This window comes from Pararge aegeria, chromosome 8, assembly GCF_905163445.1.
Source record: "Pararge aegeria chromosome 8, ilParAegt1.1, whole genome shotgun sequence".
Taxonomy (NCBI): domain Eukaryota; kingdom Metazoa; phylum Arthropoda; class Insecta; order Lepidoptera; family Nymphalidae; genus Pararge; species Pararge aegeria.
This window is the reverse complement of record NC_053187.1, coordinates 17,816,515-17,841,283: the sequence shown is the minus strand read 5'-3', so window position 1 is coordinate 17,841,283 and position 24,769 is coordinate 17,816,515. Positions and strand designations below refer to the sequence as shown.

The following is a 24,769-nucleotide window of genomic DNA, read 5'->3' as shown; positions in this document are numbered from 1 at the left end:
TCTTTGAATCGATGTGCGATAATCAGCAACAGTAAAGACCTCCTCTGTCATAGCAAAGAAATATTCAGCGTTTAGACCCTTCGAGCTGCTCTAATGCTGATTGCTGGGTTTTTTCGACAGGCTTGCTGTTACCACAAATTAGTAATACTAACGGGGAACTACGGCTTTGACCCGCGTACCTAAACATCATCAACCCATTAGGGTTTATAGAAAGAGGGAGTTAAGTCTCAGAGAAAGTTCATTATGCACTGAATCTGAGACTTATCTGTGAAACCGAAAACCTAATAGTTTTTGAGTAAACCACTGATTTAGTTTTTACTGAAAGAAATCAGGTACAGCCCTAACATCACATGCAAAATAGAAATTGTGTGACTCCTGCCACTTTATTAGGTACGCGTTGCGTAGCGTAGGTACTATGCGCGTGTCGGTCTTTTATCTTCAATAGGGTTGTCATAAGTAAACACTTAAATATTTTGAATTCGTTTGTATAGAAAAATAAATATCCTTCTCTTGATTTTTACAGGATATATGCATTCTTATGCATCCTTTTAGAGTATTGCGTAATTCAGTTATATATATCTTTATATCGGCCTCTTATTTGGTTCATTTTTAAAGCATTAAATGCTTGAACGCTGGGGACCCGAGCAATATCGAGGCAACATTTTATTCTCAGGGCCAGTTTGTGGTCGCAACGGCTTTATGCCACGTTCGACAAAGCCATTTGGTACACATCCAAAGCTCGCTCAGAATGTAACGGCATCGTAATATTAGTGATTGCGTCCAATACAATAAGTATTGGACGGTATGCACAGGCAATTGATCGCGGTATATCGGTGTGTAAACATAACGTTATTTGGTGCATGTCCAAAGCGTGTTCACCACGTAATGGGCTCGTAATATCAGTGATTCGGTCTTACATAACGAGCATTGTATAACAAGTAATAGTGTTTTACCGTCTATCGATTTGTGGGGTGGAATAATAATGATGTTTTACATTTCGGATGTCCGTTTTCAATTCGTTCCGCCATTAAGGTTTAATTTTTCAATTTGGCTCGATTTTAAAATTTTAACGAGATAATATTTAAAATATTGGAAATTGTTTTTTTTCGGTTTACTGATTTGTTTATTGATTTACAAGTTTGACTACGGATTACGAGATCCTGGAATCGATGGCTGGGTAGAGAGAATATTGGTTACATGTTGAATAGAATTATAAATTTGCGTTTTGCACAATACACGGCTAGCATTCGCTGCAGACATTTTCTCCACGGGAAAAGGACATAATATTTATCTTCATCTACAGTACTATCTACTCTCCAAGCATCTGCGCACGTGGGGAAATGATATCCTAACTATAAACATTGCATGTCACACAATATAAATAAAATGAATAAAACAAATATGTTATATACCAACCGAATAATGTTTTATGAAATAAGAGTGATATTTACAGTTGTACAGAAGTTTCAGATATGTTATAATATACATTTAAATAAAAAAACATCACATTATTGGTTAAGTTCTTTATTTTACCTGAAGCAAAAGTGGATAAGTTGCATTTTCATTGTGGATACCTACACAGAATGTGGTGTAAAAACTATAAAATAATAACAATAAAGCCGTTATATCCAACTATAAAACATTCATATTCGTGTTTATAAATAAAAGTTTTCAATCGTACATAATATATTAATAAATTTATTTATTACTAGCTGTCCCGGCGAACTTCGTAACGCGGATATTGTTTTTTTGATGAATGTTGTATTATATAGTAGTAGTTATATTTTAATACTCAAATTTCATCAGCTATCTTAGTACTCATAACACAAGCTAAGCTTACATTGGGGCTAGATGGCGGTGTGCGATAATTGTAGCAAAAAAAAAGAACGTTAAGCCCACCAACTCGCCCTACTACTCGTAACGGAATAAAAAAGCTACCCAAATAAAATGGGATGACAAAGCAGGTGTTTAATCGAACAGAGGATACTTTTGTTATTTTACACACAATTTTAGGTACTTGTAGGTGCTACTTCAATCTTGTTTTTAATTTTTAATGAAAATGCCAAATGTCTCTCTCAAAAAGGACTTGACGAAATTTCCTTAGTATTTTTTGCTCGTTCGCCCAAATAAAACCCGTCTAGACGTATACCAAATTTAAGGTTGTACAAAAAATTCTTTACAATTTCGTTCTTTTGAAATGTTTTCATTGAATTATTACATTTATTGTCAAGTTACACCCCTGGCGCATTTCACTACCTCTCTGGCGCAGTAGTCAGTGGTATAGTGAAGGTTCTTAGTTTGAATCCGGGCAGGGACAGATTGTGAATTAATATTTTCTCCGATAATATCTGGTCTTCGGCTGCGCATTTTTTACGTATTTTAATATTTTATATCCGCCATATTACAGAATTTATCGTAATTTCATATAGCTTACGACACTCGAGTTATTGAAACGCAGTCAATGACAATGTATTTATTAAACTCGGCCTAAAATGAGCTACCAAAAAGAAAAGTATCCAAAATCACAAAAAGCGTTTTAAGATTCATCACAGACAAGTTGAATCTATTTTTATATTTGTTTTTATAAAATTTCGGAATCTACATGTTAAAACGACATTCATATGATACCAAACTCGTAACATAACTCACAAATCTCACACTCTCGGTCGCTAAGAGGAAGCTAGGGACATCCAAATGATTAAAACCACTCTCACAGGGGCTTCACAAAACTGGAATATGATGTATGTAGCATCATCAATAGTCTTTAGTTAACTCTAGCCCACTGCTAGACCTATTCCAACCTAAAGGTTTGCCTATAATCACCACCACAGAACTAAGAACTTACAGAAACCTTGAACGCGACTAATATTAAAGCTACATAAACCTACTAAGACTTCGAGTAACACTACTAATATTTTAGTAGTGTTACTCAAATGGTTTGTAACTTCATACCATTTAGTTGACGTTTATTATTTATCTCCAAATAATGTTCGAAATCTACCGTAAAATGAGAAAATGGAATAAAAGTTTGTGAGCCAGCTTCATTCCGCGGGGCGTTGACGCGCGTCAGACGGACACTGTTTTTGGACACAATGCACTGCATACAATAATGGCTGTATGAGTATTCTGTTTGTTCTTAATTCTGTGATCACCACGCTGGGCTAGGTTAGTGACGCTACTGTCGGTTCTCCGTTATATTGCCTTGGTCAGCTAGTACGACATCGGAAGGAAGAGGAGTGTTCATGAGATCCGTAAATTGCCACAAGAGAAGACTAGAGCTAGATAGTAAGATTTTACGTTCTGTCTGGACTGACCCTTAGTGAGCTACCACGTTTCGGAGCCATATGTCATTACTCGCAACATTTACTGCTCGACGACTTTAGTCTCCTAACTTTTGCCCTTTGACAAACGAGCACTCCTAAATAATAAATATTTATTGAGCCTCTTATGAACTTTCGGATTATTCAAAAGAAAGGAGTAGCGATATCGTCTGAATAAATAAAGTTGTTTACTTCCATAAAAGCATGAATATGTGATGGTTATGCAAAACGGTACGTCTTCCAGGGCCTTCAGCAACCCTTCCGCTGAATGAAATTTGACTGTAACAAAATAAATAGGTGTTTGCAATCTTCTTATTTAAATGTTTCTGTTACACATGTGGACACCGCCAGTTTTCCACTTCGGCAGGTGCTGATAATCATTAACCGAAAAATCCAACACGAAGAAAGAGAAGAAAAACAAGTCCATTAAAAATTTTCAAAATCGTTGTCGTGTTTTAGGCCGAAAGGCGGGTACACGGTCAACGAGGTGACAGGGGGGGGTTTCAGCCGGTAAAAGTCCGGCACTACCTAGCGCTGCGGGTGTCCAGGAGGATTTCCCCTCCTGTGTGGAAAAAAAAAGATCCTAAATTTTATTACCTAACTTAGGAATCGAACCGTGACCCATAGTTGAACCTGATATCGCGAAGCATTAGACCAACCTACTAATCGGTTTCTACGTGACATACCAGAACTCTAAATTACCTGGCCGTCTCTGTCGGTAGAGTGGTAACTAGCCACAGCCGAAGTCATTATACCAGGCATTATGTATATACTGTTTATCAAATATTGCTGTTGCGTTACGATGGCAGGGTGATAACGTATGTCACAACAGGCATACGACAGGCGAAAATCATGCAATCTTTGCTGCCAGAAGTCATTTTTGTATTTTTTATTGTAAGCAAAAGTAACGTTTGACAGCAGAGGACGAGAATTATGCTTCTCGCTAGCATGATTTGAGGTAAGTAATCACCCTACGGGTCTGCCAGCTTTACGTGCTCGCAGAAGCAAGCGGGTGGACAAAGGCAGAAGGGTGGCTAACTCCAGGGAGTTGGGATTATCTAACGAAGATTACAATAATTTGTGCTTTACATCAAGCTACCAACTACGATCAATTGAGCAGAATTAATCATCTTAGTCATCCGCAACCTTTAAACAGGCATCCTCTCTCATATGAGACATGGTTTTACAGCTCTGACCCACCACGTTGCTCATATTTGGGTTAGTGGGCTTCAACGATAATGAACCGAATTAAAATTTACTAAAAACGAAATCTCTTTGTTCACAGGTCGCTCAGAGCCGGGAGTTGTACCTTCAATAGTGGGCTTCACGAAGGACTCCGTCGCCCACGAGTCAGACAGACTTGCGCCTGGTGACCGGATATGCAGCGTCAACGGTATATCCACTGCAAGGTTGACTAATGAGGAAGTGCTGCGGTTACTGGACAATGTCGAGGAGAGAGCGTCTTTGGAAGTGGAGTATTATATGCCCAATTATGGTAAGTATACTGTAAAACTGTCTCGGTGGTCGAATGATAAGCATGATCACGATTTCCAGGTATCATGTATGTTACATATTGAATTTTTCTGTCAAAAAAATCTGGGCCCAATCCTGAGTTAGGAAATCTCCGTGCTTCGGAGAGCAATTTAAGCTGTTGATCCCGGTTATCAAACTTATAATGTTATACTTCTTATTAAAGCCCACAAACTTGGTTCATCATCGCACCGACCCATTACCAGCCCTCTAAAGAGCATGGGTCTCCTCACCCTGTTAAGGCAATAGTCCACCACGCTGGCCCAAAGTGGATTGGTGAACTTGGTTAGTCTTAGCCCTAAAACTCTTTCTTTGAGATATGCAGTCTCTGCCCAGTAGTGGGATGTTAAGAGACTGAAACTGTGTTATTTTAGTTTTGACGATTTGGACGATGATTATCACAATATAAAAACGACTTAATATGCTCTCGGAAACACGGTGGTGGGCTCTTGGCTCTCCTTAGCTGGCTACTAAGATTTTTTTAATAGAATAACCCAGTATCTCCCTAGAATCTCCTGATCGTTGAACATGGTCACAGGAAAAGGACATAGTTCAGTATATTAGCTGTACTATTAGCGTACGTTAAATTTGACAGGAGGTCGTCAAGGATGTAGGAGTCGGTTACCGGCAGGGTCTATTTAGGAATTTATAATTTCTGCGTTATCAGTGTACTAGAAAATTAAATATTTACTATAAATATATATCATGGAAAAACAGATTAGGGGTGTAACTGTCATACCTTTAACATGTTAACCCGTGCCCATTTTAGTCTGCATCGTCGCTTACCATCAGCAGGGCTGGCACGGGCAGGGGACAAAAATGATAAACGTTATTATATCCCCAAGATACAATACAAGGGATATAATTAACGTGTCCACCTGCTAAAGCACGGGATTATTTAGTATGAGAAGTTTACCCCTATTTATTATTACACATATATTATTTGGATATTATTTCCACTCGTGCGCACGTGCTCTGAGAGTTGATAAAGCTATGGGAGACAGTGGCGTGCATAGAAGGTATGCAGATGATATTATAAAATGAAGAAAATCTCCAGTACGAGTCATAAATACTTAAGGGTAGGCTTTTATTAACCCTAACAATGCATATCCTTAAATCCTTAAGTTTTTTATAACTCGGAGAGACTTTCTTGATTTTATATCATCTACATACCCTTTGCATACCCTCTATGCACGCTACTGGTGGGAGAAAATAACTTTTTATCCTTTCCCGGGGATATAATTGTCTCCTCCCATTTGAACGCAGTCAGGCTACATTGTAAAGGAAAAAAAAGTAGAATTTATGTTTTCACAGCATTAAAATGGCAACCACATATGTAAACATACTTAAAAGGAGACACAAAATTCCTGTTAAACTGTGGAAACCTCCATAACAGAGTCTCAAAATAAAACGCATTACCTAACTTGTTTGTACATGTTTGTGCGGCTTTTGGGTTTGTAACTTTTTGACAGGATGTCGGATTTACTCTACACGTTTTGTTTGCTTCCTCTCCTTTATTTTTCCGCGGTATTCCGGTATCCCGTTGACTGTTTATAGTCTGTGAGATGGGGGTTTGGTTGAAAAGTTTTCCTATTGATAACATGGATAATTATGGCGGCGCAGGGGGCAGCGACCCTGCTTTCTGAGTCCTGAGGCTGTGGGTTCGATTCCCACACCTGGAAAATGTTGGTGTGATGAACGTGATTGTTTTTCAGTCAGTATATGGGCGTATATTTGTATATTTTAAGTATTTTTAGTATGTTTAGTATATTTATCATTTATTATTATTAATTAATATACGTTAGATACATGGTTTTCTGGATGGTTTCGTCCGTGGGTAATATGATAATTATATGTCGAGAGGTGACCTTTCTTCCTCCTTCTGCCTACCTGGTGGTGGTAAGCGTAGTGGTCCTCGTAAGAGCTATTTGACCATCAGATCAAAAGACTGCATAATTAATTATTGTTGTTTCAGCATCCCAAAACTCACTGTACATTACGACTAAGTTAGCAGAAGTCCCTGTTGAGAAAGTAAACGGGTCACTAGGGGTCACTATACGAGGCGGCCTCCCGGACAATTCGGCTCCTAGTGCAGACCTGGTGCTGAACAGCAGGTCTTTAGACGCTTTACCCCTAGTGGTAACACATGTGAGGCCTGGCGGAGCAGCGTATAATACTTCTAGAATAAAGCCAGGGGATAGGCTATTAAAAGTTGACCATGTAAGTAAAAAGTTTTTTTGTTTCAAACAGTTCATCCATGTTTCTATGTACCATTTTTTTTTGGCGTGGTGGAAAAGCTTTATTGCTACCTTCGACCCTTTGGCAGGACTTGTATGTACCACTAGTGTTTGGAATGTTCTTACGGCATCTGGGTTTCCTGCCACGTACAACCTGTACGACTTCAAGGCAAGAGTGATTTATAAATTTTTTTGGCAAACGCACCCCAGCTTAGTCTCATCTTTAATTTCCGTCAGGCATGATAGTCGTCAAGCCAAAGCCTAAAAAAGTGGTACTAAAGTGGTTTTAAAATGTCTTCTTGTTAATCATTTAAGGAATGATATAATGATATTTCTTAAGTATATTTCAAAATATTATCGTGGTATGTACCCGTTGAACTATACTTAAGAAATGTTGATAAACCACGAAAATCTTAGTTTAAAATCTTTGATATAATGATTTCTATTTAAATAAAAATTGGTGTTTTGTGTTCGCTATTTAAAGAGTGATATGGTGATATTTAGAAAAAAAAAGTCTTTGAAATCCAACTTGAAGTTCGAAAGATTAGCGTGTTCAAACAAACAAACTCTTCAGCTATGGTAATCTAAGGCAGATATGAAAATAAATATACGTCCAACGATGGCAACCAAAAGTTTGACTGAAATTTATATAATTGCAATTATATAAATTTCACAATATGGACGCAGCAACAAAACCTTAATTTCTAGCTTTCAGAAACAAAAATAGCATCAATGACATTTTAAATTGTTTCAGATATCACTCACAAACAAAACCTTATCAGAAGTCCACCAAATCCTCCAGAACAGTCCGCAAGTGACCAGCCTGACCATAGAATACGATGTATCCATCATGGAATCAGTGAAACTTGCGACTGGACCTCTATTGATTGAAATCGAGCGGCCTTGTAATGAGGATTTGGGATTGTTTCTGAGTAATCAGAGGTACTCCGATGACGTGTACAGTTCTGGCTCCGATACCTACCAGAGGGTGGGAACGTGCAACGCAATTTATATTGACAGTATATTACCTGCTAGTATAAGTGATAGGTAAGTGATTTTATAACGTAATAAACACACAGAAGGCAGGGCGGAAGTGGTCAGGAACGAGTATCAGTGGCGTGCATAGAGGGTATGTACAGGGTATGCATATGATATAAAATGAAGAAAATCCCCAGTACGAGTTATAAATACTTAAGAGTAAGCTTTTTATAAATCCTACAATGCCTATCCTTAAATTTTTCATAACCTTTACTAGAGATTTTCTTCATTTTATATCATCTGCATAACCTGTGCACACCTTCTATGCACGCCACTACGACGAGTAGAATACTTTTGGATCAAGTTTCGTACAAACACCCTTATAATGATTTATCGTACAGGTCTAACGTAGAACTGAAATCTAAACTACTTGCTAAATTAGTTACTTTTTACCTTTACCCGTAATTGAAGTAGAAACGATTAGGGAATACTACAAAATATTTTAAGATACTCTCAACCTCGGATTTATGAGATGGTGATAACAAAAAAAACCTGGCTAAGTTTGTTGTGGGCGCTTATTAAACTAGGGCGCATTTGGAACCCTCCTTACTTTAGTTTTGAGTTAACAAATACAGTTATCACCATCACTAACATTAGTGCAACATGTTAAATGTATTTACGCTTCATAAGTGCCTGTAATAAGGTCTACATGAATTTAACATTTTTGAATTGAATTGTTGTGAAAAGTTGTAGTGTCTATATTAAATAATAATCATTAGTAATTGGTTATTATTAAAGTGGGTAAACTGTTAACTCTGAGGATTAAATGTATACAAAATGTTGCATTTAATATCACGGGATTGCTTTATGCTGTATGATGGAGGATATTTTTCCCCTATTTAGCCCTACACTTTGTTGGACATATTATTATAGTTTTATCATCTGTTGGGTCATCAGCTTGGTTATTAGTTTAAAAAAAATAGCCCCGCCCTGGCATCTGTGTATTTGTACGCAAAATTAACTGCCGTTTCTTTGCCATTTATTTTATTCCACTCTTAGAATAAGAATCTGTAAAAAATATTTGTATATCGTATTTCTTTAAACTGAATTTAACTACATTCGGTATATACAAATACATGAAATTTCATAATTGCACATAATATAGTTGTTAGTTTAGCACACGCCTTCTGATCCTAATTAGTAAACTGACATCTGTGATCAATTTAATCTTGTACATTATTCAACAAAGGAATACAACTCTACCACCTAGTTATTATTATAGTTATAACATCATTAAGAAATTACCACTTTGGTGAACTAAGCAAAATCATCGAAACATAAGTAAGTATATAATCAGTGCATTTAAAAACACTAACAAACACTTAAATAAAAATACAAATTGAAGGAAAATCCAAGACCTCGTGATTTCAATTTAAATTGTAATATTTTCAAAATTATTTGTATACTGATTTATTAAGTAAGACCCGACACAAAAAAGACGCTGAAGGTGTCATAAGTTTGACGTACTGTGGTGAATTAGGCCGGAGTGATCTTAGCTATGTTTGATGAAAAGCAGTCCAAGATGGCCGCCCCCATAAACACAACTCCCTCTATATAGGTATCCAATGAAAGGGCTTGTTTAGAAGAATACTATGCATTATTACAACTTTTAAATCCAAAATGGCCGCTAGCAAACAAAGCAAATTATATTTTATCCTCTCAATATGCGTATTAATTTACTTTGCCGGGAGTTATAAGACTTTGAAATTTAAGTTTGTAAATAGTTAACCTTTTAACTCATCCCTAAACCTCATTATCCTAACTCGGGATGAGTGTAACTAAATTATTCTAACGAAGGTAGGTATAACTGAATTAAAGTTTGGTTTAGTTAGTTCCAATTACTGCATTTGGCAGGCGAAATTCATCTAATGACATGCAAATAAGCTTTCCAACTAGCATTTTGGGTGTTGGTGTGTGTACTGATTGGAATATTAGCAATACTGTTGGTTTTACCTATGCTAGTGACGCTGTAATTAGGATACTGATAATTTTGTCGTCGATATAAGCAAATGAAATTGATAATATTATATATACATATATTAGGAAAAAATCACCGAACACTTATTGGTACCTAAGTTGAATTTTTTGTAAAATTTCAATTTACCTGACGCTTTGTCAATGCTATGTGCATTTGTAATTGACATGCATATCAATCCATGTGTTTGTGTGTGCGCTATATATTTTAAAACGTGTAATATGCACGTTGTTAGTACTCTTAATAAATAAATCAATAAATAAATATATAAGCGACCCCCCTCAGCGTCACCCGGGTGCAATGTTGATTCGCGCTTTTTTATTTGCACGCGCCGTACGCCTTCCCGTACCGCCGCAACCGCACTGTCCCTGCATTCTAAAATAGTGATCTTCGAAAACACTCATTTAAATAACATGCTGCAAAGAGAAATATAGATTTATATTAAATGCACATGTGTCCAAGGCACTTAGTTTGATAACGATTTATGCTGTATTGTTTAAAATGGCTTCGTAAAAAAGCCATTATTTCTTGCAAAGTTTACCAAAAAAATTTTTATGTGTACATAATAGTGAATTGATGGCGATAACTGCATTCGTGAGGTTAAAAAAACCATTTCTTTTTAGATGCGGTGCTCTTCACCCCGGTGACCAACTGCTCGCCTTTGATGACCACGTGATAGATGGCAACAACTATACGGCGGAGGAGGTCATGTGCTACCTAGAGAACTGTGAGGCTGGCTTCACGAGACTACACGTCGCGCCCAGGCATGTGCTTGCTCATGGAGGCAGGTTTACAAGAGGTTAGTAGTTGTATAGCAAACGAAGTCCGCCATGTTAAGAATGAAGACATAGTTGAATTTGATTATGCAAAGACTCGGTATAAAATGAAGGTACGATGTGACTTGACGGCTAATTCACGCAGTGGCCAGCGACCCTGCTTTCTTAGTCCAAGGCTGTGGGTTCAATTCCTGAGTTACGGGTTATAAATACTTAAGGGCAGGCTTATTATTACTCTTACAATGCCTATCCTTAGGTTTTTTATAACTCTTACTGGAGATTTTCTTTATTTTATATCATCTGTGCATACCCTCTATGCACGCCACTGTCCGTATCATTATGATAATTTTAATTTATAGCGAAAACTTTATTGGCTTGTGTAAGATCTAAATATGATTAAGTTTATCCATTGTAACAATTTATTTATAGCTGTTTGTTATCCAAATCAAAAAAAAGGCATGCAAGGTCACGTCCTGCAACTGGCCGCCCTGTGTCCAACAATTTGAGGCGTAGGTGTTAAGCCTCATGTGTCTGTAATTACACCGGCAATAACGCCCTTCAGACCGGAACACAGCATTGCAACAATGCCGCTTAGCGGTAGAAATAACCATGGCTATAGTACCGCGTGATGCGAGAGTAGAATTAGTACACGACCGTGTCTCGAGGAACCACTTGTCCACAAATAAAAATAAAAATATCTTCAATTTTTATTCTAGATACTTCAGCGATGTTAATATCTTATTCTATATTAGTATGTAAAATTTGTAAATATTAAGGTAGATATATTGCATATTTTTAGTAGTTATCATTTAACCACAATAAAATCATCTTACTCACATCATGGGGTAGCTGGAAGAGATCTCTTATAGAGATAAACTTTCCTTTGTACACTTCATGTATCATATGTTCACAATCACAATTTAAGGTACATAAATAATAAATAAATAAATAAGTTAGCTTGTCTGCTTCTATCCAATATATCTCCGACATATATGAAATGACTGAAATCTTTTAGAGTCTCTTAACGTAGGTACATTTGAGATAGGAACCTCTTCATCTAGGTATTAATATCCTAGAGCTGGGTAGAGGACTTTTTTATCATGAGAGAGAGGGATTTTAAAGCTCTCGTCGCTCATACGCTTTTGTGATGTTATTCATAGAGCTCCGACAAGTATTTTAATAATACTATAAAAAAGCGAGCCATTAGGAGTGAAATATCTAGAAACTGGCTTAAAATTATAAATGTTCGAAATGAAAAAATAATCTACTTTGAATTCAGACCATGCATTTCTGACGCAGCTAGACATACCAAACGTTATTTTTTAACGTATTTTCTGTTATCGCCCATTTCGTTACATCGTCGAGAAATCAAAAGGAACCGATATTTCAGTCAAGAAGTTATAAAATTCCTCGATAGATGGCGCTATTCACTTAATACTTCAATCTGGATCGCGTTTTAAATTAAAAAAATATATTTTGTTAGATTATTGTTCAGATAATTTGTTATTGGACTTTTTAAATCACAACCACCAAAAAATTCAAACAAGCCCGTAAATTCCTTATAGTGAAGGAATTTACGGGCTTGTAAGAATCCTTAGTAATTTAAGTAATGACAAGGTAATATTAAAAAGTGCTAGTCAAAATAATAATATTACGTCGTACAGGGGATAGGTAAAGGTAAAGCACGATTCAAGGTTAAATTGGACCAATATAGTTTTACTAGTTGTAACTAAAGTTTTTAAATACTGACGACAGATGTCACTGTATTTTGTTAAGCAAGTGTGAGTCGCGCTATCGAGTGTCCCTCCCAGAAAGTATAGATAGGACTGAAACTTAGCGATTCTTTGACAAGTTAGCGTTTCGATAGAAGCGCGTTAATTTACTTTTTGCAACGTATTTGTGCAATGTACAAAGCGTTTAATGAATAAAAAATATAAATTAACAGGTTAAATGTTTGTTCAATATTTGAACAAAAAAACGTTTAAGTATTGATCCAGTTACTAATTACATCTTTGTTCATAGTCATCCCAGTTGGTGTAAAGATCTATGGCGTTTTATTAGTTTTACTTATTTTGTTTTGTCTATATTTTTGGTCTCTTGTCTACGGCAATAAAAAAAGGAAAGAAAGCAAACAATAATGTTTGTTTAATACAATTAAAAATAAACGGCTGTGAATTGTGGATTTGGCTCTATAAGTTATTTCAATATATCCACAACCTAACAATGTTAATTAATAATAAGATTAATCTATAATGTTAATTTAAAATGTATACCGAAACGAATAGGTTTTAGAACGATCGTCGTGCATGTCTCAAAAAATGGCTGCAACATTTCATTGTTTATAAAAGTGTTGAACGTTTAAAAACAACATGTTTTAAATGCAAGTTTTAACTTAACATTCGCGTATTTCCAGACCGGTTTTTGGGTACGCTTAACAAATAATGACCAGGCAGGATGGCAGTCGTGTTATTGCTATAGTTTATGTGTTTGTATTTTGGCTCGCTGCCTCGTTTGTCTAATGGTGAGCATGTTTGACTGCAGATCAAGAGGACCTGAGTTTTAACTGAGTTATTCCATCAAGAAATTCTTTGTACTAGCCGAGTTTGCAATTTGGCGATGATTCAAATGGTTTTTTTTTACAATTAAAAAGCTTACAATAGTAATAATAATAATAAATATTATTATAATGATAATATATTATTAATAATAATAAAAATAATAACGAGATTACCGCCATGTGGAGTGTTGAGTCGACCGTTTTTGTTCCGATCGTCGTTTCAGTCAATGGTCTTCTCGCGAAAAGCTTCAACCAACATTTTAAGAAGCTTTCGCTTGGTTTTTGGATCAAGGGTCGGATACAGAAGGCAGTAGTCCTTGAAACGGCGCGTAAAAGGTTCCTCACTCATTTATTTCTTTACTAGAGAAATGTGCCCTGTTAATATACTGGGCTGGTAATATATTTATTAATACTCTTTATTTGCACACCACTCCCAAGTTAAAGAGACAAAAGAAGAATAGCAACAAACACAGGAGCAGTATACAAAAGACGGATTTATCGCTTAGTAGCGATCACTGCCAGGCAACCTTAGAGAGAAAAAACCTAATTTATGGTAAAAAGTTACGTTTCTTACCAACAAAGCTCAAAGTAATCAAGAACTCCCGCCAGACACCCAACATTGGCATCCCAAAAACAGATTATTCGCATAGTTTTAGCTGTTCGAAATAAACTTAACGAACTGAGCCCTCGAACGCCTTTAACGAATACGGTGGGAGGGAGTGATTACGGAGTTTAATCCTTTGACAATTCCGAGGAGTCTGCGGTCATCCACGAATTGATTTCGCGGGGTGCCAGCATTTACCAAATGGTCTATTAAAACATATAACGGTCAGTGGTTTAAGTGGGAAGTCCTGGATTCAATCCCCGACATGAGCAACGTGGGAATTCATAATTTCTAAATTTTCTCTCGTCTGACCTGGTGGAAGGCTTCGGTCGCAAAGACGTGCCGCTAAGCGAGTTAGCGTTAAGGTGCGATGTCGATTAGCAACAGACCATTGACATCTTAGACTGCATGTTCACTTACCAGTAGGTGAGATTACAGTCAAAGGATGACTTATATTGTCATATAATATAAAAAAAACATTTATTCGTTTAAGATATAACTTATTCAGGAACTTTTGTTCAAAGTTTGAAACACGTTAAATTAAATGGACGTGGACGTGGACTTAATTTTACCTTTTTCACGGTTTTGAGCCGTGATAGCCTCAAAGCCCAAGTTGGCTTAACTTTCGGGGGCCCGAGTTACTAATACCGTGTTAGTTAATAGCCTATTCATGTGGTTGAAGTAATAAAAAGTATAAAAACAAAACTCGGTTAAGGTATTTTGGATATATGTTTCATAATGAGCTCTTCCAAACATTGACTCTGCTACACCCTAAAGCGGAGCATTTACTGCCCCAAATATTATTCTTAAGCTACCGTAGTTTGGGACTTCTTGTTTGTCCTAGCATTAATCCGCACGGATTTAAGTCCAGTTTCTTTGTTTAAAGCGCCTAAGATAATCTGTTTTGGTTCACATTATAAGCGCGGTCAAAAGCAACTTTAAATAGTAATATAATTTACACTCGTAATTCTGAACTCCTGGTACATGTAGGTACGCTTTCAATACGCTGGAGTGCCATTTATCTACCAAAGTAGAGAGTTGTCGAATTACAATTACTGCGAACCTGCAGCGGCGATAGCCTAGAAGTTAGAGCCTTCGGAAACGCACTTCTAACCTTACGGAGTAATGTGCGTTCAATTAAATTGTCACTTGCTTTGACGGTGACGGAAAACATCATGATGAAACCTGCGTGCCTGAGAGTTTCCATAACGTGCACAAATACGTGTAACGCCAGCTCATTCTGAGAGGAGAACCGTGTCCTGCGGTGGGCTAGCTTAAAATGATGGTGATTGTGATGATTAACACCCTAAACTTCAGGTTGGTCATCGTTAGCATCACCATCATCATATTAACATAAAAAGAAAGAAATTAGAAAGATTGAATCCTACGATGATTGCGCGCTATTACAAGAAGATCTCAATAATTTGATTCTTTGGTGTGAAAATAACCATATGTCATTAAATAAGAAAAAATGTTTTTATGTCAAATTTACAAGAAAATTAAAATCTCTTAGCTACGACTACCATATAAACAAGCACGTATTGGAAAAACTAGAGACAGTTAGAGATCTAGGGGTAATATATGATCAGAAGTTAACATTTATCCCTCATATAGAAAATGTTGCAAAGCGATCTTCTAGAATGCTAGGTTTTGTTATGCGAAATGCAAAAGTTTTTAAAAGTATTAAAACCAAGAAGCTTCTTTATAACAGTTTGGTAAGAAGTGTTATAGAATATTGTTGTGTGGTATGGCGGCCGCATTACGCAACGCACATATTAAGAATAGAACGTATCCAAAAGAGGTTTCTCTGGCATTTGGCTGCAAGTATTGGAAATGGTGACAGAAAATTTTCATACAAGGAAAGGCTAGCATACTTTAAAATGCACTCTTTAGAAAAACGCATGGAACTTCTAGACCTGCAGTTTGTTTATAAGATTCTAAACGCTAAAATTGACTGTCCTCAATTACTATCCAGTTTTAGATTTAGGGTACCTGTTAATTATCCCCGTAAACCTATAACTCCACTCTGTCCCCCGTTGCGTAGAACTGTTCTTGGTGCCAATTCCCCTGTTCCAAGATTATGTAAGACCCTAAACCACATTAGCACTGAAGTTGATATTTACTCTGACTCGTTGTATAAGTTCAGAGATAAGATATTTTTATCATGGACCAATTGACCCTTATTTACTGTACCTTGTTTTATTTTTTAGTGTGAGAGAAATGTTGTTATTATATTCTCATTCACGATACCTTTTGTTTTCATGTTATGGTGTTATTGTATATTTTCATATGCTGTGTTTACTTTTAAGAAAACATTACACTTAAATAGAATAGTTAAATTTTAAAAACGGTTGTATTAGTGTAAGTGTTTGTAAGTAAACCTAATAAATAAAATAAAATAAACATATATTGGCACTATCCAAGAATCACATTCAGAATCTCGTCATCAGTATTCAAACATCGAATATCGCGTAGAAATAAATAGATTAGGATTGTGGGTTTAATATACAACGTGTAACGTAATTACGAAATGATACTGAAGGATGCATAAGTACATTTCATAAGGAATCATCCTGTAAAATTATTAAATCAAAAGAAGCATATTTATATTTCCATACAAATTTATTCCAAACGTTCTAAGTTTTTACTTATGACAACCTTATTGAATATAAAATACCGGCACGCGCATAGTAACACAGCTATGCGACGCGTACCGATTAAAGTGACATAAGCCAAATGATTTAATTTTGCATGTGATATTAGGGCTGTATCTGATTTCTTTCAATGAAAACTAAGGCAGTGGTTTACTCAAAAAATAATTATTTTCCACAGATAAGACAGACAAGTCTCAGAGACAGTACATAATGTACCTCTAAAGCCTGTGAGTTATTATTTCGGTTTTGATTTACACGTTGTATATGTTAAGCCCCTCACAGATTAGCCCGCTATCATCTAAGAGTGTATCATCAGGAAAAAAGATGTTGTCAAGGGCTAACTTGTAGTGGAATAATACAATGTCACTATAATACAAGCCTATTTTTTTTACATTAATAATTGCACATGTTCCACCTGATACTAAGCATAGGGATAGTACTTTCCCGGACGAGCTCTGTCACAAAAAGCTCTACTACTAATTACTTAATATTATAATTTTGGAAGTGTATTTGTTTGTTTGTTTGTCCGTCCTTCACGCCCTAAGCAACCAATCAGCTTGATTTTTGGCATAGCGTAGTTAAAAGGACCTAGAGAAACATAAGCTCTTTATTCCAGAGAAACGTTACGGTTCCTACGGGATATGTAATAAGCGAGGACGAAGAACGCGGGCTACAGCTTGTTTAATATAAATCATTCATTCATTCGTATCATAGCCAAGTAGAGCTTATTAAACGAAATGATAGAACCTTCCCGAGCTTAATCCTATTATGATGAAACACAATATTGGAACGTAGGAATATTAAAGACGAGGAAAAAAATATATTTAATATCATTATCCCATAAAAGAGAAATGCCATTGTGGAATGCTTATGATAGGAAACAATATTACTTTTCTATCACAATATCGCAATAATAAGATTCTTCAATGTCTCTGTTCTATTTCCTATTAATATTATAAACTAGTTGTACCCCTTAACTTCGTCCGTGTATGAGTTAACATAGGAGACATATGCTGTTCAAGACTTTTTTTTGAACTTTTAAATAGGAAAAATTCCGTCATGCATTGCTTACGCATCGGAAGCTTTCAAAAGAAATATTTTTTTTCGTGTTTGTAACGTTTTTCATTAACGCTTCGCTCCTGTTGGCCGTAACGTAATGTTATATAGCCTCGAAAAATGGGCAATCCAACACAATAATACCATACAACCTCAGAAACTTATTTTTTCATAATATTAGTACAGATATGAAAGTTTGTGAGGATGGATGTATGGATTTATGAATTTTGTGTTAAAGATTGCTACTCTTTGAACAAAATTTACTGAACTTATTTTATTATAAAGGTATTGTAATACAGCTCGTAAGTAGGCATATAAGAATAATATATACGTACGTTGTAAATTAACCAGATATATCAAAAATCCTAATATTGTTTGTAACTTACACGCAAAATTTACTGACCGTCTTTTCATAAAGCTGTATTTAAATATAGCTTATACATCAAAATAGCATAGTTATATGCTATGATTTATAAATATATTTCGTAAATTACGTGAAATGACTTCTTCCAGCCCGATATTTGTGAGACATAATTTTAGTATTCATATTTCTATTGCAGAAAACTCGATGTCCGGTGCTTCGACGTTGAATCCGAAGAAACATCGACAGAGGAACTACAGACAAAGCTCGATGCCTAAACTAGGCTTACCAGATGATTACGGTAACTTTCTATGCTTTTAAATAAGATGTTAATTGAAATGCCATGGTATAAAGGAAATGTGGTTGCTTTTGAGTTAAATTGAGCCAAAAAACCTTCTAATTTGTAAACCTTCTGATTAACCAAAGAGTTTAAATGAAAACAACGGTTTATAATCATAATAAAACGTTGTTGTAATTATAGAACAACTTGCCAAAAATATTAAAAATAAACATGATATTTGAATTATTTGGGTTTTCCTAATCTTTCTAATAATAAAAAACACGAAATGAGAAATAAAACAAAATTAAATCACCTCAAATTTAAATTACCTATTATGACTAGGACCTACCTGATCCTTTAACGTTCATCATATTTTATCAATAGTTAAAAATATATTTACATGTTTACGTTTATTGAATTTGGAAAGTTCAGATTTTTTTGTGTTTGTGAAATAAAAACCACTTGTTTGATTTATATAACTCTTACGCTTATAAACAGGTACATTTTCTTCAAGAAACATACATTTTAATATTTTATATCTGTTACTATAAGATTTTAGCCTGTAATAATGGTATATAAAAAAGTTTGCTAACGAAATGCACTTACGATACGAGCTTCTTTATCACTAAATAATTGTTGAGTGTAAAAAAATTCACTCGCTAACAAAGCGAAAATAGAAGATTTCGTTTTTTGTTAAGATGTAGAACATACTTAATTGAAGAAGTTAAATCATTTGTTAAAAGAAAACTTGGGACACAAACAGTTTCTTATGTCAATCCCGATGCTCTGATTCAACTAACAAATATTTTTTTTATGGAAACAAGGCTTTGGATTAAGGGTGGGACAATATTTGCTTAGGGTTCCCTGTCATTTGTGTTCTCATTAAACTCTGTAGTTTAGTACTCGTAGTTAGGGATCAGACCGTGTGTTTTGGGTGTTGGAGTAGACTCTTCTAAATTGAAGTTCGCAAGGGTTGGTAAACAACAATATCATGAAATAGGTGAACTTTAGTAACATTAGTTATGTGTGGTAACAGCTTACTATGTCTTGTTACATACGTGTCTTATAATTTTAACAATGTTTTAATTACTTTTTAGTGTCAAAATAATTTTGAAATTAATTCATAAAGAACATCTCCTTTTATTTTACAGTTATTATGTTTTCATTTATTTTGAGATATGTTTTTTTTTAATTTTTAAAATGTAGTTTACACTAAAAGAAATGAGGATAACAAAAACAAGCTACACAGGAGAAATTGTATCTAGAAAGTGTAAATAAAAATATACCTCTTTGTAAGGATTAATATTCTATGCCCAATAATGAAGATTAAAAATCACGTTTTATTTAAAACAGCGTCGCGTATAGAGCGCTTATGTAGGCTGTATTTTTTTTGCTTTTTGGTAACTTACTTGCATAGTCGGTTGAATTCTTAGTAACAAGCTTGTATCTAAATTTAGACGGGCAGCAGAACTACATGAACATGGGCGTATGTCGGACCGAGTCGTTGAATATACAGCTGGAAGTGCCTCCGGGACAAACCAGCGGGCTTGCGGTGCACGATGAAAATGCTGCATTAATTATTTCACACGTTGCCCCTCAATCGACTGCCTATCGGTAAGTATATGTTATCACAATGGAATTTATAAACGGCGTAATCACGAGAATAATCTTCGAAGCTCACTCGCCTAGTATCGAACCCGGCTGGGGACTATTCATATGCACTCTCGAGTGATTTAACAGCACCGGCAACAGCATAAACTTACTCTATAGAGTATGCCTGTAACGAATATGACATACGTACTATTTTTTTTAAATAACCGACTGCAAAAATTAGCAATTGTACATAAAATGTTGTTCTTAATAATTAATAGGCGATTAATACTATATATTTAAAGGTGTATTAAATCTTGCACACCTGAGTCGATTGCTGAAATGAAAACATAAGTCGCATAGCTACATTTACTAAGTAGGTAAATAAAATGTTGAAGAGTTTCTTCGAAATTTTAGAGTTATAATGTTATTATGCAAAGGAGTTGTGTATAGTAAATCATTGCAGCGATTGTGAGTGCAAACGTGTTGCTATTTTATTCTTACAGACGATTTCTTAGCGTATCTGAACTTTTATTTATATCGAACTTATGGTACCCCAGTATAAACCTTATACCAGCGGTGGCTTAGCGTACGTTAATTTACGCAGAAATTTAGAGCTTACGTCCACCACGCTGATCTTTACTTCGGGCTGGTACTAATATCAGATTATCTTGTCAACAAACTTAATAACTATCTAATATTTTATGGTTTGACCTGCGAATCAAACCCCCTTGATACATAGGTTAACATTAAATTATCCAAACCTGTGAACTTTTAAAGTACCTACGTACATTCTGGGATTTATAATATAATATTTTTAATTTATAATAATTTAATTATAAAATTTTTTTGATTGTCTTTAGGTCCGGCTGCTTACAAATAAGAGATAGAGTGATGTCAATAAACGGCCACGATAACCTAACAGTGGATGTAGCAAATGAAATACTGCAAAGGAGAAACGATTCGCACAATCCAAAATATCTAACTCTCAACGTAGAGTTTAGTATGCCGAACACAATAGAAGCTTCTAGTGGTGTATTTAATGTCAAACTAGCTAAAACTACTGCTGGACTTGGTGTTACTATTACAGGTGAGAATTTCATTTGTTTTACCCTATTGTGATTTCCCAATACGTTGTATGGTAAGTACAATAATTATTTTTTAATGGCAAGTCACTATACGTTCCACAGCGTAAACTTGGTGAGGCCGAACCAAAAGTGCGAACTGTTTTTGAGACGTTTTATCACCAAATTTCAAAGAACACGTGCTTTTTTAATAAACTTAATCCAGAGTTTACCAATAAAATTGTGATTATGTCGCTTACTTAGAAACAGTAAAAATTTTTAATGTGTTATTAAACCCTTCAGACCCAAGTTATCAGTTTAGAAGCGGTATCGTAAACTAGTTTACGTTACCATGGTATTCGAAACTTTGACATTTAGAACTATGACAAAACGACTATGTGGCAACTAGCCTTGAATCCTACCACCGGATCAGATCTGAGCTCAGAATTTCATTTCTGTACAGGTTGTAAACAGAAACTGCTTACAAATGAAGAGCCAATGGTCATATCAGATATCAAACCGGGATCAGTAGCGCATCGAAGTGGCGCCCTTGCTCCAGGAGACCAGCTGTTGGCCATCAACGGACAGCCGTTACATAACTTATCATTGGCAAGTATTCTCCGAAGTTTTCAATTATAATCGAACCAAAAGTAATACGTTTTGAGTTGAATTTCACTTACTTTAAGCTATTTTATCAATATTCGTATAATATTTTAAAATGCGATAAGAGATTTTAATTTGATGATTTTAAGATTAAGTATAATGAAGTCGAATCAACGACCATTAAAATGTTCGTAGTTTACAATTCCATTCCGCGGAACCGATTAGGGCAGCGGGCAGCAACAATGTTTTCTAGTTCCAAGGCCGTGGGTTCGATTCCCACAAGTGGAGAATGTTTGTTTGATTAACATGAATGTTTTTCAGTGTCTGGGTGTTTTTATATACCTATATAATCCTATATACACTAGCTTCAAGTATTGTCAGTAATTCAGTGTATTGTGGTAGTATAAAAAAAAACATATGTATTTGGTAGTACATTGTTATATACGACGTGTAACGGAATTACAACATAATATTAAAGGACGCATAAGTATATTTCATAAGGAATGATCCTGTAAAAATATGAAATAAAAAGGAGCATATTACTTTTCCATACAAACGAATTAAAAAAATTCTAAGTGTTTACTTATGATAAAAAATCAACACGCGCATAGTACCTACGCTACGCGACGCGTACCTTATAAAGGGACAGGAGTCATATGACTTTAATTTTGCATGTGATGTTAGGGTTGTATCTGATCTCTTTCAGTTAAAACTATGGCAGTAGTTTACTCAAAAACTATTAGGTTTACGCTTTCAGAGATAAGTCTCAGAGGCAGTACATAATGTCTGAAGCCTGTGAAGTTTTATTTCGGTTTTCATTTACACGTATTAAATCTACCAGTCCGATTGAAAAGTTAGTCTCGTGATTTATAGGCCTTATTGGAAGAAGAAATTACTACGACGATAAAGATTGGTTTAGATAATTATATTTAAAAAATTAAGTATCTCTTATAACCCCAAGAGCACTTAGGTCAGTGGCCATATTATATATATTATATTATTAAACACCATCAAAATAAGGGCACTGGTTCACTGGTTAGTAAAGAAAGTTTTAAATTATAATCAAGTTACTTTTACAGGATACCGCCTTCAATATCCTCCAAAACTCCCCCGAAGATATTATAACTTTGAAGATCCGAAAACGTGACATCACGGAGGACTGGTCGAGCATTCACAAACACAATGCAAAGTTGACATTACAGAGCTTCAGCAATATTGAAACTAAAGCTGTAGTTCACAGTGGGGAAGACTCGGGGCATCACACAGACAGTCCTAATAATAGTGCTAAGGAAAGCGAGAGAAGTCATGGTAGTGACAATAGTAATACGGCAGTGTTTATGGTGGAAATAATAAGACAAGAAAACGGACCACTCGGTTTGACTATTGCTGGTAGCGAGGATATTACGCAGCCGATACTTCTAAGCGGCCTTATTGAAGGTAATTGCTTTATCAACCCCCGACGCAAAAACGTTTTGTTTTAAATTACACGTGTTTGTGTGTGTGTGTGTCTGTAGCATTGTATTTCCCGTAAGGATTTGGATATTGTTCTTTTTTTATTTGAAAGGAGTTTATCGTACGCAGAAGCCACAAAATGGAGATTTTTTTTTTACAATTACCTCAATATGGGTATCAAAAGAAAGGCTTTGACTAGTAGAATACTGAACAATATGGCAAATTTCTAATCCAAGATGCCCGCCGCTGCGAAATGGGTATCAAATGAATCTGCCTTCCGAACCGGTATCTGGTAGAGTTGTTACACTCAGACAGGATTGACGTTTCAAAAGTGCTTATATTAGGCCTACTTGAAATTAATGAATTTTGAATTTTAAATGAATTTTAATTTTTTTTTAATTTGAATTTTGAGTGGCTTGACTAGTACAATAATGCACACTATATCGAGAGACGGGTGTTTTAAATTTTGAATTCATATATATGTTATTGGCATCCTTAGTTTAAATTTTTTGTTGTCATGCATACAGGTGGTCTCGCAGAAAAATGCGGGAAGCTGGCAATAGGTGATGAACTTCTAAGTATAAACGGTGAAAGTGTACTTAATAAGCCGCTATCTGAAGCGATTAAGCTTCTTCAGCAAAGTGGGATGCGAGTCCAGTTGCAGATGTGTAGGAAAGTGACAGGTAAGTTGTTTTTTTTTATTAATTTATATTTTATGATATAAGGAAAATTTGTTCAGAAAACATTCAGCAACGTTATGTATATTGGACAAGTTTGAGAATTTGTTAAGTAGGTATACGATTTTGTTATTCAACTAGAATTTATTATTTGGTTGTTGTTTGTGACAACTCGTTCAAGATATTTTTTTTCACGAGCTCTGAAAGCCGAGAAAAGAAATGACTCTTTGAACATTTCGACTTTACGATTTATACGTACATAAATAAAATCAATAAATGGGATATTTGCAAAAGGGTTTAATTCTACCAGATGTTTCTAAACTAGCTTATTTTTTGTATCTCGTTAACTAAACCTTTTTAATATTACTTAGAAATATCTAGAGTGAAATACGTAGTGGCGAGCATACGGGGCATGCACTAAGCGAAAAGATAAGATAAAATCAAAAAATCTCCAGTACGAGTGATGAAAAACTTAAGGATAGGTAAGAGTAAGAGTTATATAAAACCTACCTTTAAGTTTTTATTACTCGTACTTGTAACTTTCTTCATTTTTACATCATCTGCATATAGTATGCATACTCGTAACTTCTATGCACGCCATTGGAAATACGATAGAAAAATTGACGTGTAGGTAGTGTTATTTTTTTTTTTTATTTATTAAGGCCCAAACAGTACACTTAATACTTAAAATTAGTACAAAGAAAATAACAGATACACCAATTAAGTAGCCGCTTATAAATCTAACGAAATACATTAAAATTGACAGCAAACTTATAACATAATTATGAAACTTTAGAATATGTATAAAACACATATTATTGACAGAAAATGTAAATAAGGGAATACCCTTATTAACAATATCCATCCAATCCAAGTGGATATGTGAAAACATAAGTAGAACTTTTACGTAGAACAATTAGAAGTTAGAATTTAGAATAAAGATGTTTTTTAACTGAGCAAGAGTAAGATTAAATAAATCTAAATCCGAGAAATTA

The 24,769-nt window shown here is 35.2% G+C and overlaps 1 protein-coding gene across 1 annotated transcript in view; it reads left to right on the top strand.

The window, feature by feature from the left end:
* LOC120625655 (glutamate receptor-interacting protein 1) overlaps window positions 1-24,769 on the top strand; it is a 101,825-nt gene that overhangs the window by 58,985 nt on the left and 18,071 nt on the right. The window contains exons 2-11 of the mRNA XM_039892758.1: window positions 4,606-4,815; window positions 6,826-7,070; window positions 7,842-8,134; window positions 10,724-10,899; window positions 18,308-18,409; window positions 19,846-20,002; window positions 20,842-21,068; window positions 21,506-21,651; window positions 22,725-23,082; window positions 23,625-23,780. Of these exons, the coding sequence (XP_039748692.1) occupies window positions 4,606-4,815; window positions 6,826-7,070; window positions 7,842-8,134; window positions 10,724-10,899; window positions 18,308-18,409; window positions 19,846-20,002; window positions 20,842-21,068; window positions 21,506-21,651; window positions 22,725-23,082; window positions 23,625-23,780 (2,070 nt within the window). The remainder of the gene's footprint in view (window positions 1-4,605; window positions 4,816-6,825; window positions 7,071-7,841; window positions 8,135-10,723; window positions 10,900-18,307; window positions 18,410-19,845; window positions 20,003-20,841; window positions 21,069-21,505; window positions 21,652-22,724; window positions 23,083-23,624; window positions 23,781-24,769) is intronic.